Source organism: Mus musculus, chromosome X (assembly GCF_000001635.26).
Source record: "Mus musculus strain C57BL/6J chromosome X, GRCm38.p6 C57BL/6J".
Lineage (NCBI taxonomy): Eukaryota > Metazoa > Chordata > Mammalia > Rodentia > Muridae > Mus > Mus musculus.
In genome coordinates this window covers 162,428,468-162,446,441 of record NC_000086.7, presented here as the reverse complement: position 1 = coordinate 162,446,441, position 17,974 = coordinate 162,428,468, and the positions used below count along the sequence as shown (strand labels likewise).

Sequence of the window (17,974 nt, the reverse complement as noted above, 5' to 3'; positions counted from 1 at the left end):
TGCTCTTGGCCACCGAGACACCTCACCAACTCCGTTGCAGTTGTTTTATTAAATGAACATGATGTGCCTGTCATATTTCTTGCTAAGACACTATGCTTATGGCCATAGATTAGTGGTGCTGTCACCTTTGACCAACGAAGCTACATTTTGCATGGAGGGATGGTTAATACAGAGGCTTATTAACTGTTCAAAGTGCTGAAAATAAGCTACTGTTATATGTGCAGTCCTAAATGGGACACCCTTATCACCCCCTACAAGGCTTATGAAACATCACAGAAGAGAGGGTGGAAAGACTGTAAGACCTGGAGGAAGTGGAAGACTGGTGTGAGATGCTGACTTCCAGACATGACATGCTCATTGCCCTTCTGAACTCACAGAATCCGAATTTGTAATTACCTGTACAAGATCAGTATATAATCGGTCCCAACAAAATCTGGCATGGAAGGGGGAGGAGCTCATGAAGCTCCACCCCTCCCTTAGCATCTGTAGGCAATTAATAGTGGCTACAGGAGAAAGAGATTTTCTTCAGTGTTGTAGCCACTAGTAAGGTGCCTACATTCCTGTAAACAACTCTCTCGCCTGTGCGTTTGCAAGCAACCCTAGTGAAACTCATTGGGTCACCAAAAAAATCAAAACCCAAAACAACAAAAAGACATAAATAAGGAAGAACTCATAAGGGAGAGGAAAGGATCTGTGGGAATGAGAGGGGGACATGAGAGTGTGACAGAGGAAATATGATCAAATATATACATATATATGAAAAATCCATAATGAAACCTGTATGTATAATTAATATAAACTAAAGATGATGAAATAAACATGTTATATATTATATGTTATATATATATTATCTATAAATTCATATACATATGTATTTCAAGCTTCAGTGACCTAGCTGTCTGCATACTCACTGACTGTATGTTGTTTTACATGGAGTCATGAAGGTACGACTGCTGTTTGTAATATCAGTTATAAGCTAAATGGATGCTTGTTTCATTGGAATTAAAAGGTGGACTTCAGTTTATACAACCAAGACTTCTGCACAAGGCCATACTGTTGACATAGTAGAGTCTTCCCCACCTCCAGTTTCTTAAATGCACAGAGGAAGAAGGAAGCTCCTGAGGCCCTCCTGCCTTTATGGATGTGTAAAGAAATAGCAAAGGAACCTTCCCCCACTTTCTGCTGCCACCCAGCTGCTAAACCTGATGTGAAATGTGAAGCCTTTGCTATTTTTATGAAGGGAAATGGAATAGCTTATTGTGATGAGGCAGTTTTGCATGTCTAAATCTCAATTTCTCTTACCATAGAATTAGTTTTTTTCTTCCTGTACCACCTTCTGACACTGCCTCTCCAATTTCTACATTCCAACCTTTGTGAGATTCATCCCTTTGAATACTCAGTAGATGAACCCATTTCAAATCAGTCCTGGGGTAACAAACATGGTAGGGAGGTCCTGGGGTGCTTCCCAAGGACACTGTTGGCAAGATTCTCTCTCTGAGCTAATATTAAGCAGTTGTCTGTCTTCAGCCATAGGGCAATAATACCCAGGTCACTACATACAATTTCAGGAAGGTACATTTGTAAATGGAAAAGCCTTACTGCTGCCTCCCCGGCTTCCTACCAGATTGCTGCTTATTTTTAGGTGGCTATAACAAAGTCAGTCTGCTGCTTTTGCTGGGCTCCTAATCCTCATTTATGTTGAAAAGGTCAGTTTGTCGTCTCCTTCAGTATTTCCACGAGGAAACTTCACCCATCTCCACAGGGAATCGGTGGAAGATACAACCTCTGCTTGCTTTGTAATGGAAGGGAACTAGAAAATCAACAGGCAGTATACCTGGACCAGCTACTCCTCTGCTGTGATTTGTCCCTGCACACCTGTGGTCCCTGCAGGGGCCTGCATGCATAGACTCGGGGCCAGAGCATATACCTTTAGGGAATAAATTGCAAGTGGCAGGTAGGAAGGGACCTCAGATTCAAGATGGGGTCTTCACCAGAAGCTCTGTATTTGAGTGGGTGGGAAGCTCTCAGCTTCTAGGAAATGACATTTCACTCATGGATCTTGGCGGGTGATTCAGAACTCCCAGGGACAAGGGGGTGAATGCTACACTCTCCAGACTGTTGACAATGTATGGCTCCTGGAGAGCTTCACTCATACTTAACATGCCTCTAAACAAGCTCTCCTTATTCTTCCTTGTGGTGGTTTGAATAAGAGTGGCCCCCAGAGACTCAAACATTAACTAGGGGGTAGCATTAGGAGGAGTGGCCTTGTTGGAGGAAGTATGTTACCTGGAGTGTACTTTGGAGTTTCAAATACCCAGACTAGGCTCTCTCTCTTCCAGTTGCCTCCTGATTCAGATGTAAAACTCTAGGCTCCTTCTCCAGCACCATGTCTGCCTGCATGCAGCCATGCTTCCTGCCATGATAATAATGGACTAAACTCTGAAACTGTAAGCCAGACCCAATTAAATGCTTTTCTTTTATAAGAGTTGTCATGGTCACAGAGTCTCTTCAGAGGAATAAAACCCTAAGACACTGCTCCTTCTACACTTCCTGTCTGAGAGACTGGCCTCAATCTTCTGATATTCCAGGCTACAGTTCTGATTGTCTGAGTATATACACGTATCTTAGCTAGGATTTCCATTGCTGTAACAAAACATCATGACCAAAGAGCAGTTGGGGAAGAAAGGGTTTATTGGGCTTATACTTTTACATTGTAGTTTGTCACTGAAGGAAGTCAGGACAGGAGCTAATACAGAACAGGAACCTGGAGGCAGATGCTGGTGCAGAGGCCATGGACAGATGCTAGTTACTGGCTTGTTTATCATGGCTTGCTCAGCCTGCTTTCTGATAGAACCCGTGACCACCAGCTCAGGGATGGATCCACCCACAGTGGGTTGGCCCTGTCCTATCAATCACTAATTTAATCAGCTAACTCTAGTTTGTGTGTTGAAATAAGACTGGCCAGTACAATAGACCTTCATGAGTTTACTTTGGACCTACCTCTCTCCTCACCCACACATGTATCTCTTGTAGCTGACTGTATACTACATCTCAATCAGACCTCAGCTGCAATGTCACCTCCTAAGTCTTAACTGTCCTACAAGAATGAGTGCTCCTATAATCCCCACTCCTCTACCACACTACATTGAAACATGCATCTCTGATTATTTATCTACTTCTTCCACTGGACCACCAGATGGTTGTAAGTAGAGCTGATCCTTGTTTCTCTTTGAGTGCCAGCAGAGCTAGCCAGCAGTGGCTGTCTGATAAGTAATGCCTTGCAGGAACAACACTGAGGCCTATGAGTGCCTGAGGCTGTATTGCACCATGGTAACGAGCCTAGCTTTGGAACTTGAAACCATGGTAACAAGCCTAGCTTTGGAACTCAAAACCTGGCCTCAGACCCTGTTGTTTGTACTGTCTTTGGGTGAGTTTCTTGACTTCTTTAAGTTTGTCATCAGCAGGCTGGGGATAATCCCTATTTCTTAAGGGTATGATGATGTGATATAATAATTTATGCAGAACACTTGAGAAAGGTCTGTATGACACATGCATAGAATTCAGTTTGTCCTGGAGTCTAAGCATAGCAACAGCAGCAGCATGAGTACCACAGTCATCTCTAATGGAAGGAGAAGCTGTGAGAAGCAGGTGGAACTTGACATCAAGCATGTTGAATGCGTGTATCTAGATGTAGAAGAGGTAGGAGAGGAGTTGTTCAGGATTAACTGTAGGAACAAGGGTTGGAGATACTGTATAAGAGTGCTTGCCTCCCAAGTGTGAAACCTTAGGTTCAATCTCCACTACTGCAAAATGAATAAATAAAGAACTTGGCCAGTAAGGTGGCTCAGTGGGTAAAGGTGGTTGCTGACAAGCCTACCAACCTGAGCAGGATCCCTGTGACCCAGATGTTGAGGAAGGAGAAGTAACTCCCACAAAAAGTCCTCTTTGACCTCCATACATGTACCATGGCACACACGTGCATGCACACACAATACATATATTAATAAAAAAAGAGTAAGTAAGATTCAGGAGCAGATGGTGTTACCCTAGGAAAGAATGAACAGGGAAAAATTGCAGCAGGGGAACTAAAGACAGAGAACCCCGAGACAGTCTACGTTTCAGGAGTGAGAACAGTCAGAGTGGAAAAGGGAAAGAGAAGGACTACAACTTGGAGAGTGTCACTTCCCCACCACCTGAGAGCACCAGGGGTGCCATTTTGGAAGGGAGGTGAATGGGGAGAATATAAAGGCAGCCAGAGTCTGCTGCTAGCCTTAGCTTCCTAGGAGCCAGTCTGTTCACGGGAAAGAAGGCACACTGTAGGAGGCTAGAGATGGCCAAGCAAGGGGCAGAGTGGCAGTTGTTTGTGCTACAATCTGAGGGTTTTTTTTTTGTGTGTGGTGTGAATTAGATTTTGGATAAATGAAGGACTGGTACCAGTACAATGCAGAAATCATTTTGCTCCTAGGTAGCTGGTTTTTCTCATCATGTCAATATTTTGCATCACTGGTTAATAGTAACTGAAAGCAAAGTGCTCTACCACAGCTGAAGGTACAAAGCCTTGGGGACATAGAGAGCCTTATGTACCATTTACCCTGTGTTCCTCTTGGCTGTGTTCTATGTCGTGAAGTGCTTGGGAGTATCCCTCATCAGTCTTTGTGCACTTAATAGTCAGCCTTTCTGATTAGTCATTACATATTTCCTTCCCTTTTAAAGGTAAATGGCTATGTTTATTAGAGTACTTCAATTTTTAAAAGATTTGTGTGTGTGTGTGTGTGTGTGTGTGTGTGTGTGTGTGTGTGTAGAAGCCAGAAAAGGGCATCTAATCTTATAGAGCTGTGTTGTGAGCTGCCTGGTGTGGGCGCTGAGAGTTGAACTTCAGTTCTCTGGAAATGCAGCCCTTAACTACTGAGTCATCTCTCCAGCCCACATAGTGTTTCTTTATTAGGAATTTAATATTGAAAATTATGGGTCTATTATGAACTGATTGTTTTTCTCAGTATTCCTTAAGTCCTTTCCTAACCCTTTCTCGTTTAGTATTTTTTTATACTTTTTTAAAGTGTTAGTTTTTTTTTTTTTAAGAAATCTGTATGTGAAAATATATGAGATACTCACGGTTCCCTTTCTTGATACTGGAAGGAGACGTGGAAGGGATTAGCAAGGTCTATGGTGGAAGATTTTTCCCAAGGATAACTGCGTATCTGTGGTGTGGTCTAGACCAGTATGACTTGGTCTTCCTGAGTAACTCTTTTCCAAAGTGTTCTTGGTCATATGTTTACACAGTTGGGTTTTACATACATACCTTCTCTTTGATCTTGTTGCAGTCTGAACCAGTGTCTGAAGCTGATTTACACTCTCAGCTGAACAGAGCTCCTTCCCAAGCTGCAGAAAGCAGTCCAACAAAGATGGTAAGAGCGGCAAAAGGATGCTGCGGTGGTAGCATAATGACTTACTTCTTACAGAAACTTGAAAGTTTCCTCCAAGATGAATGTGACCGATCCACAGTTCTGAAGTGTGAATTCTTTCTGAAGATTAGGATCCTGAAGGTTCTGGGGCTGGGCTATGGATATCCCTGGTAGTTTGTACTCTCCTCAACGTTCTAACTAAGCATGGCTGCCTTGCTTTTGACAAGATCAAAAAATGTTTTGGAGGAGCGGGAGAGATGGCTTAGCATTTTAAGAGTGCTTACTGCTCTTGCATAGCTAGGGCCTGGATTCAGTTCCTAGCATCCATATATGGTGGTACACTACTTTCTGACATCTGTGCTCATTGTACAAGTCTGGTGCACATACAGACAACTTGAAATTAAGTATAAAATGTGGGGAGAGCTGGGTGACTCTGGTAGCCTCCATACATCTGCTAATGAGGCAGACTAGTAGAGGTGGTATGGCTTTGCAGCTTTGGACTTCACTTGGTTTCCAGTGTGCACACACTGCTCTCCTAAGAGTGCAGCCAGCAGCCGAGAACCCTCAGTTGCATCAAGTTTCATGCATACCTCACTTCAAACAATGGCACAAATTACTCCGGGCTTTTAGTAGCCATTTAGTAGTTACACATTTGTGGTCAATTTTCTTTGAAAAATGCCCAGAACATATCAGGGATGAGACACGGGGAGCCCATTTGTCCTGAACTAGTTTTGGATGCATGTGCATTAAGGCAAACTGTATCTTCTGCATGAAGTTTTAAGGAAAACCTTCTAGTTACCATTTTATGTCTATACATGCATGGTTGGATGTGCATATGATTAAAATAAGATATATCAGAAGAAAAGACATGCATAGTGAGGAAAAGGCTTATATAATTAAAGTCTGACAATCAAATAGAATCCTCCACATTACACCTTTCAGAAACTTGCTCTTTCTTCTGGTCCCCCTAAGAGAAAGCCCCAAACAATAGCCCACTGATTTCTGCAGTGTATCCAATCCTATCCATTAATGAGACTGACTTGTTGCCTACAGAGGCAGATTGTTCGGTCTGTTGAAATCAAGCATCTTGCTGCTTTGCCATTCATGTGCTCGTTTTGAAATTCTTTGAATAAGACAGCAAGAATCTGGAACCATGTAGTTTCAGACAGCAACTCCAGGTAACAGGGAGACCCTATTAGTACCCCTTGTGCTGGGTAGGACAGCCTCCCTTTCTTGGCACCATGATTTCTTTCTTTTCTTGTTTTGTTTTGCTGTGTCTGTTGGTTCTCTCCATCATTGTCCCCAACCTGTGTCAGGCGCCTTGCCCTTGCCTGACCACCCCATTGGCCCCTGCTCTTTCCCAGCTGGCACTACTCACTATCGTGCTCCCCACTTACTTTCTCACGATCCTTTTGGTCTTCAGTATTATCCCTTAGATCACTCTCTTAGCTAAGAGACCTGACCTTGGGCTTGGAAGGTGACATGGGGTCCTCTAAGGAAGCAGGTCAACTGTTTCCTTGAACACACTGGCTTTCTGTTTGACTTCATATAGGGATCAGGAATAGAAAAATGATGAGCATATGACTAAGGCCAAGATAGACTTTAAAATATATTCTTCAAAAAGGCTCAGGGTGAGGCAAGAGTCAGTTTTGTCTTCAATTAAGAGACCTTGTAGTTTTATAACTACAAGAGTACTTCTCAACCTTCCTAATGCTGCGACCCTTTAATACAGTTCCTCATGTTGTGGTAACCCCCAAACCATAAAATTATTCCATTGCTACTTTATAACTGTAATTTTGCTACTGTTATAAATTGTAATATAAGTATCTGAGGTGTTGAATATCTGATATGTGACTTCCAAAGGGGTCACAACCCAGAGGCTAAGAACTGCTGTTATATAAAATCTATGTGACTTTAAATGACGAGAAAGTATAGATTGTTTACAACATTAAAAAAGGGCAAGAGTAATATCACTAGAATCTTATTTTATTGTCCTTCTTGATAACAGCAAGGGTAGTAGATTCCCAGTGTATTTTAAAAAGACAGACGGGTAGGGTATTTGCTGGAACCCATTGCCATCAGCCCTCCAGGACTTGCTGAGCCAAGAATCAGCTATAGGTCTGTGGTGTGTGGTTTGAATAGAGACGTCTTTTGATCTTGGGCACAGAACTGTGAATAGTGGCAAGAGAGATGGAAGGATCATAAAAAAAGTTTTTGAGCTTTTTAGGTTTATTTTTAATCCACAGGATGCACCACATGCTCAGCCTCCATCAAAGCCTATTCGCAGGAAATTCCGACCTGAAAATCAAACAACAGAAAGCCAAGAGCCTGCTGCTGCAGTTGGAGGGGCAGTTTCTGCAGCAATGGTGAAGCCCCATCCAACAGTACAAAAGTAAGTGGCAAAAAGATGAGTGAAGAATGTGGGGAGTTTCCTCTTACATCTGCATGCATATGTATTTGTTAGAAATGTGTTTGCATTTCTGTTCCTAGCCACAGAGTTTGATGGTTGTCATAGTCATCTCGGCCTTGGTGATGGTGATTGTGGTGGCATTAAAGGCTCCCAGTCTGATAGTAGACTTTATACTCCTGTTAGCCTGACCCAGAGGAGCAGGCAAGTCCTAAGCGAGTGTTTGGTTTGGTTTCCCATCTTTCTCTCTTTTCTTTCCTTCATAACCCTTTTTGTGTTGGTCCAGATTTTCCTATGAAGGGGGTCAGTATGGCAAGGCCATTTTCTCTCATTTCATGCCTGATCTTAAGTTCCTTTAGGGCATATGGCCAGCTCAGCGATCACAGACCCCATTCTTGGCAGAATTGGGGTATGAAGTATGATTTGAAAACATCTTTATGTGCCAGCTGGGAAAGAGCAGGGGCCAATGGGGTGGTCAGGCAAAAGCAAGGTGCCAAGATTCGAGAAAAAATCCTGACACAGGTGGGGGACAAAGACAGGGAGAACCAACACACACAAATATGGATGGAAGTGTGATAGTAGAGTTCCTGTTATTAATTACCTCAGTACTGAATCATGCAGTCAGATCTTCCATACCTCCCTTACCATCTGGAACAGATACTGGAGGAATTGTGGAGACACCATGGTCAGGACCAAAGATCGAGACACTTTGGACAAACCACCCTCCTTAGAAAGCTGTCTTTGAGATCTATTCTGTAGTGACGTTAGGTGAAATATTGAAGGCAAAATCCCACTGCTGTTGCTTGACTTGAAGTGATCCATGCTGGCCAGTATCGCAAATGCTTGTGCTTTCTTGTGATCTTTCTGTAGAGGGTTTCAGATCTCAGGGGCTCTGGAGCCTTCCTTCTGCCACACCACTGTGGAAAGAGCAGCAACGGGTGCAGTACAGGGAGTGATTTTCTGCATCATCGTCACCTTCCTAGCCAGGAGCGTAGAGTTCTGTCAGGCACAAAGATGGCTATGTTTTCCTTCTTCATTTCAGCTTCATGTTAATTCCAGTCAGTCACTGGTGGCCACATTACCCTCCAAGGTAGATTGCAGGCATCTGGTGAACTTCACACAGAGAGATGTTGCTTTCCTCTTTTGTTAAATCAGCTTTGTTGAAATATAATTTGCATAGCATACACTTAGGTGGCTTTTAGTATATTCACAAAATTCATGTGATCATTGCCACAGTGTAATTTTGGAACCTTCTCTTGTTATCTCCAAAAGATTCAATGCCCAGTGGAAGTTGTTCCCTAAGATCTCTTCCCTGCCCAGCTCCTGGAAACCACTAATTTACCCCCTCTCTGTACTTTGCTTACATTTTTACATTGATACAGTTATGCATTATGTGGTCCCTTGTGTTTGACTTTTTACTTTTGTTAGTGTTTGCAAGGTTCATCCATGTTGTAGCATGAATTAGAACTTAATTTTTTATGTGGAATACTATTCCTGTAATTCTTTAAGGGATTTTTGTGTTTCCTCTTTAAGGGCTTCTAGCTATTTATTTGTGTTCTCCTGTATTTCTTGAAGGGAGTTATTTATTTCCTGCTTAAAGTCCTCTATCATCATCATGAGATGTGATTTTAAATCCAAATCTTGCTTTTCTGGTGTGTTGGGGTATCCAGGACTTGCTATGGTGGGAGAACTGGATTCTGATGATGCCAAGTAGCCTTGGTTTCTGTTGCTTAGGTTCTTGTGCTTGCCTCTTACCATCTGGTTATCTCTGGTATTAGTTGGTCTTGCTGGCTCTGACTGGAGCTTGCCCCTTTTGTGGGCCTGTGAGCCTGTGATCTTAGGTGTGTCCTGGGGAGACCAGCTCTCTCCAGGCAGGATTTGGGTACGGAGGGCTGTGGAACAGCCTTAGCTATGGGGCGCAGATGGAGATCAAAGGATCCTTCCTGTCTTCAGCTGTTCTGCTGTTCCTGTGCCCTGTACACTCCTGGCTGGTCCCTCTTTGAACAGTTATTGGAGCAAAAGTGGTAATCTCACCTCTGGGCTTAGGAGTGAGAGCACTCCTGGGAGACTAGCTCTCTCTGGGTGGGATTTGGGTGCAGTGAGCTGTGGGACAGCCTTAGCTCTAGGCTGGAATATTATTCTATTCTATTAGTGTTCCACATATTATTCAGTGATTCATAAATCAGACCTTTGGGTTATTTGACCTTTTTGCATATTTTAAATAAATAGTGTTATCTGTGTTCATGTTTCTGTGTGGACTTTATGTTTTTGTTTTTCTTGGGAATACATATATGGGTAAAATTTGGACTTACATGGTAATGCTGTTTAACACATTGAAGAAGTGCCAGATTCTTTTTCCCACTGACCAACCATTCCATTTTTATATCTTCAGCAATGTCTCTGAGGCTTCTAGTTCTCTACTTCTTTATCAATATTTATCTAATTTCTGTAAAAATATTTTTTGAGATTATAATATAATTGCATTACCCTTCCTTTCCTTTCCTCTCTCCAAACACTTCCATGTGGCCCCCGACCTTGCTCTCTTTCAGACTCATGGCCTCTTTTTTTCATTAGCTATTGTTACATTCATATAGCATTCCTAAATACATAACCACAACCTGCTAAGTCTATATGGTGTTACTGGTATGTATGTTTTTAGGGCTGACCACTTGGTATTAGATAACCAATTGGTGTGCTCTTCACTGAGGAAGACCATTTCTCTTGCGGCATTCCTTAGTTGCCTGTAGTTCTTTGTTTAGGGTTGAGAGCTTGTGATCTTTTCTGTGCCCATGTTAGCATGTCTATTGGTATTGTCTTCTTTCAGGTCATGTTTAGGCAGTCATCTATTCTAGTAGTGACTGTAATGTAGCATCTTACAGCAGTTTTGATTTGCATTTCCTTAATGATTAAATATTGTTGAGCATCTTTCCTTGTACTTATTGGCCATTTGAATATAGTTTTGGATAAATATTTACTCATATCCTTTGCCCACTTACAGTTGAGTTATGGGACCTTTTATATAATCTGTATAAATCACCTTTGTCAGATACATGACTTTCAAATATTTTCTCCTATCCTGTTTGTGTTTTTTCCCTCTCTCTGTATAGTTTGAAGTACCAAGTTTACATTGTGTGTGTGTTTGAGAAAGGATCTCACTCTGTGACCCTGATTGACCTGTAACTCAGTTTGTAGACCAGTCTGGCCATGAACTCACAAAGATCTACCTGCCTCTGCCTCCTAAATTCTGGGATTGAAGGTGTAATCTCCATGTCTTACTTGGTACTTAGATTTTTATTGTCATATTTACGAAACTCTTGCCTAGTTCAAGTTCACAAAGATTATTTACTTAGAAAAGTCTTGTCACTTTATAGTTAATGCTGACTCTTATGGTCTATTTTGAGTTCATTTTGTATCTCATGTGAAGATGAGGTTCAAATTCATTATTTGACATAGTAATTATATAGTTGTCCCTATAGTATTTATTGAAATGGTGTTTTCTTCTATTCATTTGTTCTGTGAATGTCTGTCAGCATGCTAGTGTGGGGATCATGTAGTGTTTAGCTAAGAGACTAGTGCACAGGTAACAGTGTGTATAGTCAGGACCTAAGTGTTCACATGAGAGGATTTTATACAGCTTCTTAGTTTAGTTTCAAGACCAGTTTATTTTGGCACAATAGAATGAAATTTAATGTTCATAATTTTTCAAGGCTTGGAGCAAAAGACAGAATATACAAAATGTTTGGCCTACAGGTCTTTCCCAAGCCAAAGTTTTGAGAGGGATGTAAGCTCAGATTCCCTTAGACATGTGCTATATGTATATAGTTACGTCACCCCTCCCCTACTTTTTTCTTGTTCACAATGTTAGTTGCTAGGTACTATCTTTGAGGCAAATGAAAAAAAAGAGCCCCTAACGTTTTCTATAAGCCTAATTCTCCAATAGAACATGAAGAAAGGCTAAAAATAAAGTAGAACTAGTTGTAAACCTGTCATCAGCTTTTATAGAAATTAACATAAAAAGGGAACCATGGTCAAAAACAAATTCAGCTTTTGCTCTTACATTGCCCACACAAAGAAATAGTAAACTGCTGAGTCCAGGTTATGTGCACTAAGCATTTCATAATGTGTCATTATTAAATTAATAAGGACAAACATGAATTTGGCTTAGAAACAGTTGGGCCTAGTTGTTTCTTTGCCCAATCTTTCTTGTCTACTAAAGATGAACCTTTGGAAAATAGGATTATTCATGCAGTGTGGAGACAGAGGACACCATATGACAGTACCATGGCCTTGGGCCAGACTCTGTAGTCTGTATTCTTTGCTCTAACTTCAGAGTGTGTTCTAGCAGCTAGTATAGACTGTTTGTTTGGCTGCATGATGTTCTCAATGTGGTTGGAATTTTTTTCTTTCCCTCCTTATGCTTGATATATTGGGATTGTCTAAGGGATTGATGGCTTGAATACCTGGTAGAAGTCCTCCATTTCCAACAATAGAAAAGGCAATACAACTTTGGGACTCAGAAGATGCACCCAATTTTCTTGGGGGAAATCAAAGCCCAGGGATAAGGCTAAGAAGATTTATCCTTTTCCTAAAGGCAGTAAGTATCTCATGTAGTCATGGCTGGTTCTCTGTGTATCTAAGGAGGAACCTCTTGTCACTGCCCAAATGTTTGCATGACAGGTGTGAGAGCCAAAATATACAGGCTAATATATATATTTTTTCACTTAGAGAATCCTCTTTATATTCTTTTTTGGAAGGATTTTTTTTTGAGATGGGGTCTCGAACTATAGCTTGGGCTGGCTACCTCATAGCCTAGGCTAGCCTCAAACATCTGGAAATCCTCTTGACTCAGCCTTCTGAGTTCTGTGTCATAGGTGTGAGCCACTAAGCCTAGCTTATATCCTTTAAAATAATAAAATATATTTTATAAAATATATGTTTCAGATTCTCAAAGAATAAGCAAAAAAATATATTTCAAAATTCAGATTTGCTACTTGAGCAGAAAATACACTTCAGAAGAGTAGGATTGCTCTGTTAGGAAACCAGGCATCTTGTCTTCTGTTATTGATTTTGTTGAGATTTGCCTTTATTCATATGCTAATGGTGACTTGTCACCAATGTATTTATATTTCAGGTCGCATAGAAAGGGAGAAAGAACAAATGGAAAGAAAAATCCCCAGCTTATTGCTAAAATCTTTCTGATCTCACTGGCTTAAAGCTTAGTCGCATGTTCTTACCTACCAAGGCAACAGAGAAATGCAGTTTATGGTTGGGTAATGTGATGATCAGTATTACCTGTTAACTTGACCCAGCCCAGAATCACCTGGGAGGAAGGAAGAGGCTCTTAAGTAAAGACTTGTCTGGATCAGGTTGGCCTATGGGCATGTCTGTGAGGGAATTGTCTTGATTTTTAATTTATGTAAGAAGATCCATACCACTGTGGCTGCCTCCATTACCTAGGCCTGCGGTGCTGAGAATATAAATAGGTTTGCATGCATGTATTTCTGCATGCTCTTGACTCTGGATATCATATGACTTGCTGCTTTGAGCTCCTGCTACTGTGACTTCTTTGCTATGATGGACTATAACCTGGAATTGTAATCAAATAAGTCCCTTTCTTATCTAAACTGCCTCCTTGTCGGGGTATTTCATCACAGCAACAGTATGAAACATAAGAGTAGGGCAGGTGGCCACATAGCCAGTTGAAATAGAAGGGTTATAGCATATGGAACACGAGGGCATAAGGAGAGCTTAGTTGTAGAGAGCTTGCCTAGCATACACATGGCCCTGAGTTCAATCCCCATAAACACCATAAAACACCAGAAAAACTCTTTTGAGAGGTGTTCTGCCTCAGACTCTCATGCTGACAGTGCTGCACAGTGCTTCTGCTCCATGTGATAAGGTGGAATTCAATGGAATGAAATGAAGCCAGGATCTACTGGACAGGCTTCTGCCTTTGAAACAGAGCCAGTTGTATTCCAGATTGGAACATGGAGGAAAACATTAGGGGAATTTGTAGGGGAAAACTTCAGAAGCAATTAAGAGGCAAAATAAACACCTTTCCTGAACTGTAAACAGATGCCCTAGACCAAACATTGGTGTCTAAATTGGGACCTGATATTTGCTTTACTTAGGACTCCTTTGGTTAAAAATGAGAAACAACAACAACAACAAAATAAACCAAAAATCAAAACAACAATAACAGCAATACAACAACTTGGAGTATCTTAGCATATTCTTTGTTGACCCATAAAAAACTTTAAGGAACCACATTCATTTTAACGATGTAGGGGTGGTTTATAGAAAATAATTCCAGCAAACCTTTGGACTCCTGAAATTTCTCTAGTCTTCTGAAGGGTATTTGTCACTTTTTTTTCTGTGAAGAAGTCTACCACTTTCAGCTCCCCAGATTAATTGCCTTGTTAAGAAGGGCCATGGTTCAGGACCAACATTGTAAAAATGGCTATCTTGCCAAAAGCAATCTACAGATTCAATGCAATCCCCATTAAAATTCCAACTCAATTCTTCAACGAATTAGAAGGAGCAATTTGCAAATTCATCTGGAATAACAAAAAACCGAGGATAGCAAAAACTCTTCTCAAGGATAAAAGAACCTCTGGTGGAATCACCATGCCTGACCTAAAGCTTTACTACAGAGCAATTGTGATAAAAACTGCATGGTACTGGTATAGAGACAGACAAGTGGACCAATGGAATAGAATTGAAGACCCAGAAATGAACCCACACACCTATGGTCACTTGATCTTCGACAAGGGAGCCAAAACCATCCAGTGGAAGAAAGATAGCATTTTCAACAATTGGTGCTGGCACAACTGGTTGTTATCATGTAGAAGAATGCGAATCGATCCATACTTATCTCCTTGTACTAAGGTCAAATCTAAGTGGATCAAGGAACTTCACATAAAACCAGAGTCACTGAAACTTATAGAGGAGAAAGTGGGGAAAAGCCTTGAAGATATGGGCACAGGGGAAAAATTCCTGAACAGAACAGCAATGGCTTGTGCTGTAAGATCGAGAATTGACAAATGGGACCTAATGAAACTCCAAAGTTTCTGCAAGGCAAAAGACACTGTCTATAAGACAAAAAGACCACCAACAGACTGGGAAAGGATCTTTACCTATCCTAAATCAGATAGGGGACTAATATCCAACATATATAAAGAACTCAAGAAGGTGGACCTCAGAAAATCAAATAACCCCCTTAAAAAATGGGGCTCAGAACTGAACAAAGAATTCTCACCTGAGGAATACCGAATGGCAGAGAAGCACCTGAAAAAATGTTCAACATCCTTAATCATCAGGGAAATGCAAATCAAAACAACCCTGAGATTCCACCTCACACCAGTGAGAATGGCTAAGATCAAAAATTCAGGTGACAGCAGATGCTGGCGAGGATGTGGAGAAAGAGGAACACTCCTCCATTGTTGGTGGGATTGCAGGCTTGTACAACCACTCTGGAAATCAGTCTGGCGGTTCCTCAGAAAATTGGACATAGTACTACCGGAGGATCCAGCAATACCTCTCCTGGGCATATATCCAGAAGAAGCCCCAACTGGTAAGAAGGACACATGCTCCACTATGTTCATAGCAGCCTTATTTATAATAGCCAGAAACTGGAAAGAACCCAGATGCCCCTCAACAGAGGAATGGATACAGAAAATGTGGTACATCTACACAATGGAGTACTACTCAGCTATTAAAAAGAATGAATTTATGAAATTCCTAGCCAAATGGATGGACCTGGAGAGCATCATCCTGAGTGAGGTAACACAATCACAAAGGAACTCACACAATATGTACTCACTGATAAGTGGATACTAGCCCAAAACCTAGGATACCCACGATATAAGATACAATTTCCTAAACACATGAAACTCAAGAAAAATGAAGACTGAAGTGTGGACACTATGCCCCTCCTTAGAAGTGGGAACAAAACACCCATGGAAGGAGTTACAGAAACAAAGTATGGAGCTGAGATGAAAGGATGGACCATGTAGAGACTGCCATATCCAGGGATCCACCCCATAATCAGCTTCCAAATGCTGACACCATTGCATACACTAGCAAGATTTTACTGAAAGGACCCAGATGTAGCTGTCTCTTGTGAGACTATGCCGGGGCCTAGCAAACACAGAAGTGGATGCTCACAGTCAGCTAATGGATGGATCACAGGGCTCCCAATGGAGGAGCTAGAGAAAGTACCCAAGGAGCTAAAGGGATCTTCAACCCTATAGGTGGAACAACATTATGAACTAACCAGTACCCCTGAGCTCTTGACTCTAGCTGCATATGTATCAAAAGATGGCCTAGTCGGCCATCACTGGAAAGAGAGGCCCATTGGACACGCAGACTTTGTGTGCCCCGGTACAGGGGAACGCCAGGGCCAAAGGGGGGGGAGTGGGTGGGTAGGGGAGTGGGGGTGGGTGGGTAAGGGGGACTTTTGGTATAGCATTGGAAATGTAAATGAGCTAAATACCTAATAAAAAATGGAAAAAAAAAAAAGAAAAAAAAAAAAAAAAAAAAGAAGGGCCATGGTTGAACTGGACTCATAACTGACCAGTTCTCTCTTTTACCTAGGAGAGAGAAGCTGTTTAGGTAAGGATGCTCCAGCCGCCATTCAAGTGTGAAGCTGGAAGTGAGGGCTTCTTCACACAAGCATGATATTCAGTGTAATCTTTGTACATATATTGAATATTATCTTGGAACATTTATTGCCTTACCAGAAGAGCTAGTAATTAATGTTCTTTGGAGTAGAAAGACATAGTTGAGTTTCTAAACATTAATAATAGCTCTTTGTTCCTGTAGGGAGGAAAGGGTTAATTTTACTTCATCTTAATTTATTAAAAACCCACAACTGAAATATATTTCATTTCAAGGATCAATGGTTTGAGAACTTGAAATAGTCCTTGCTCAGAAATAGATGTGATTCAAGATGTTACCAGAATAGCAAGATCTGTAGATCTGCCACTGAATCCAAATCTATGTACATGAACAAATATCTGAATAGTAAATACCTCAAAGTAAAAGAAAAAGCCTTCTAGAATGTTGTTCTTTTGGAAAAAAGCACTAATTTCGGACCAAGGCACAGTTTTTCTCTAGTAGACATTTAAATTTAAGTTTGTTGTAAAGGAAAGGAATAGATCCTGTATCAAAATTCAAGCTTTCTTCTTATGCTATTTATATTTTGTTTCTGTTATGTTGGTGTTGTTCTCAACATTTTACTTTGTAATATTTATTTTTATCATATTCTTGAATATATTATTCATTCGGTAAAGAGTTATGAATTAAAATTTTACTTTATATGTGGAACCTGGATAACTTTCTCTCTCTCTTTCTCTCTCTCTCTCTCTCTCTCTCTCTCTCACACACACACACACACACACGCATGCACACACACATGCATACATGTGCAACATTTGTAAAGACATTTGTAAAGAAAATGGAACCTAATGTGGTCATAAACAGGACAAGAAAGGGTATTGAGTTATGAATATTGGCCAAAGTGCAAATGTATTTGAATGAAAATGTCATTATGAAACCTTTCACTTAGTTAGCTCAGTGAATATATGCTAATGAAATTCTTTTGTAAGAAGTGAGGGAGATGGCTTAGTGGGTAAAGCACTTGGCTGTATAAGCGCGAGGACCTGAGTTTAAATCCCAGAGCACAACTGTAAATGCAGTTTCTGCTTTATAATAAAGTCCACTTTTGAAGCCTCTTCCCTGCCTCTATGTGGCTGAGACAATTACCCTTTAAACTTTCTGCAGAAGGGACTAATCTACAGATTAGCAGGGTGGCTAGCATGATATCCCTCAGGAGATAGTCATCCTATCTGTAGGGTAGATCAGTACTAGAACCCGTTTGCCAGTGATTAAAAATATGGTTGGTTTTTTTTTTTTTTCTAGAAGAGTACAAATCACCTTTTTGTTGTGTTTCTTGCTGTGGGAAATAAGAGTTTGTAAGTTACACTTGTGATGACCATGTTGATTTATCATTCCCACCATGGACAGTTTTAAAAGATCAAGATGGTACTAAGAAGACTTATGGCCTAACAGTGTAAATGGATACTTTAATAGGCCCAAGTGGAACACATGATCTCCCTAGTTACAACCATTCTTTAAATTTAGTACTGACTTAGCTAAGGTATGC

At 41.0% G+C, this 17,974-nt stretch overlaps 1 protein-coding gene across 14 annotated transcripts in view; it reads left to right on the top strand.

The window, feature by feature from the left end:
• The window catches only part of Reps2 (RALBP1 associated Eps domain containing protein 2), a 231,754-nt gene that overhangs the window by 197,264 nt on the left and 16,516 nt on the right, over positions 1 to 17,974 (top strand). For all 14 annotated transcript variants that reach the window (NM_001359102.1, NM_001290633.1, NM_001359103.1 and 11 more), the window contains 2 exons: positions 5,322 to 5,405; positions 7,649 to 7,794. In NM_001359102.1, coding sequence (NP_001346031.1) covers positions 5,322 to 5,405; positions 7,649 to 7,794 — 230 coding nt within the window. The remainder of the gene's footprint in view (positions 1 to 5,321; positions 5,406 to 7,648; positions 7,795 to 17,974) is intronic.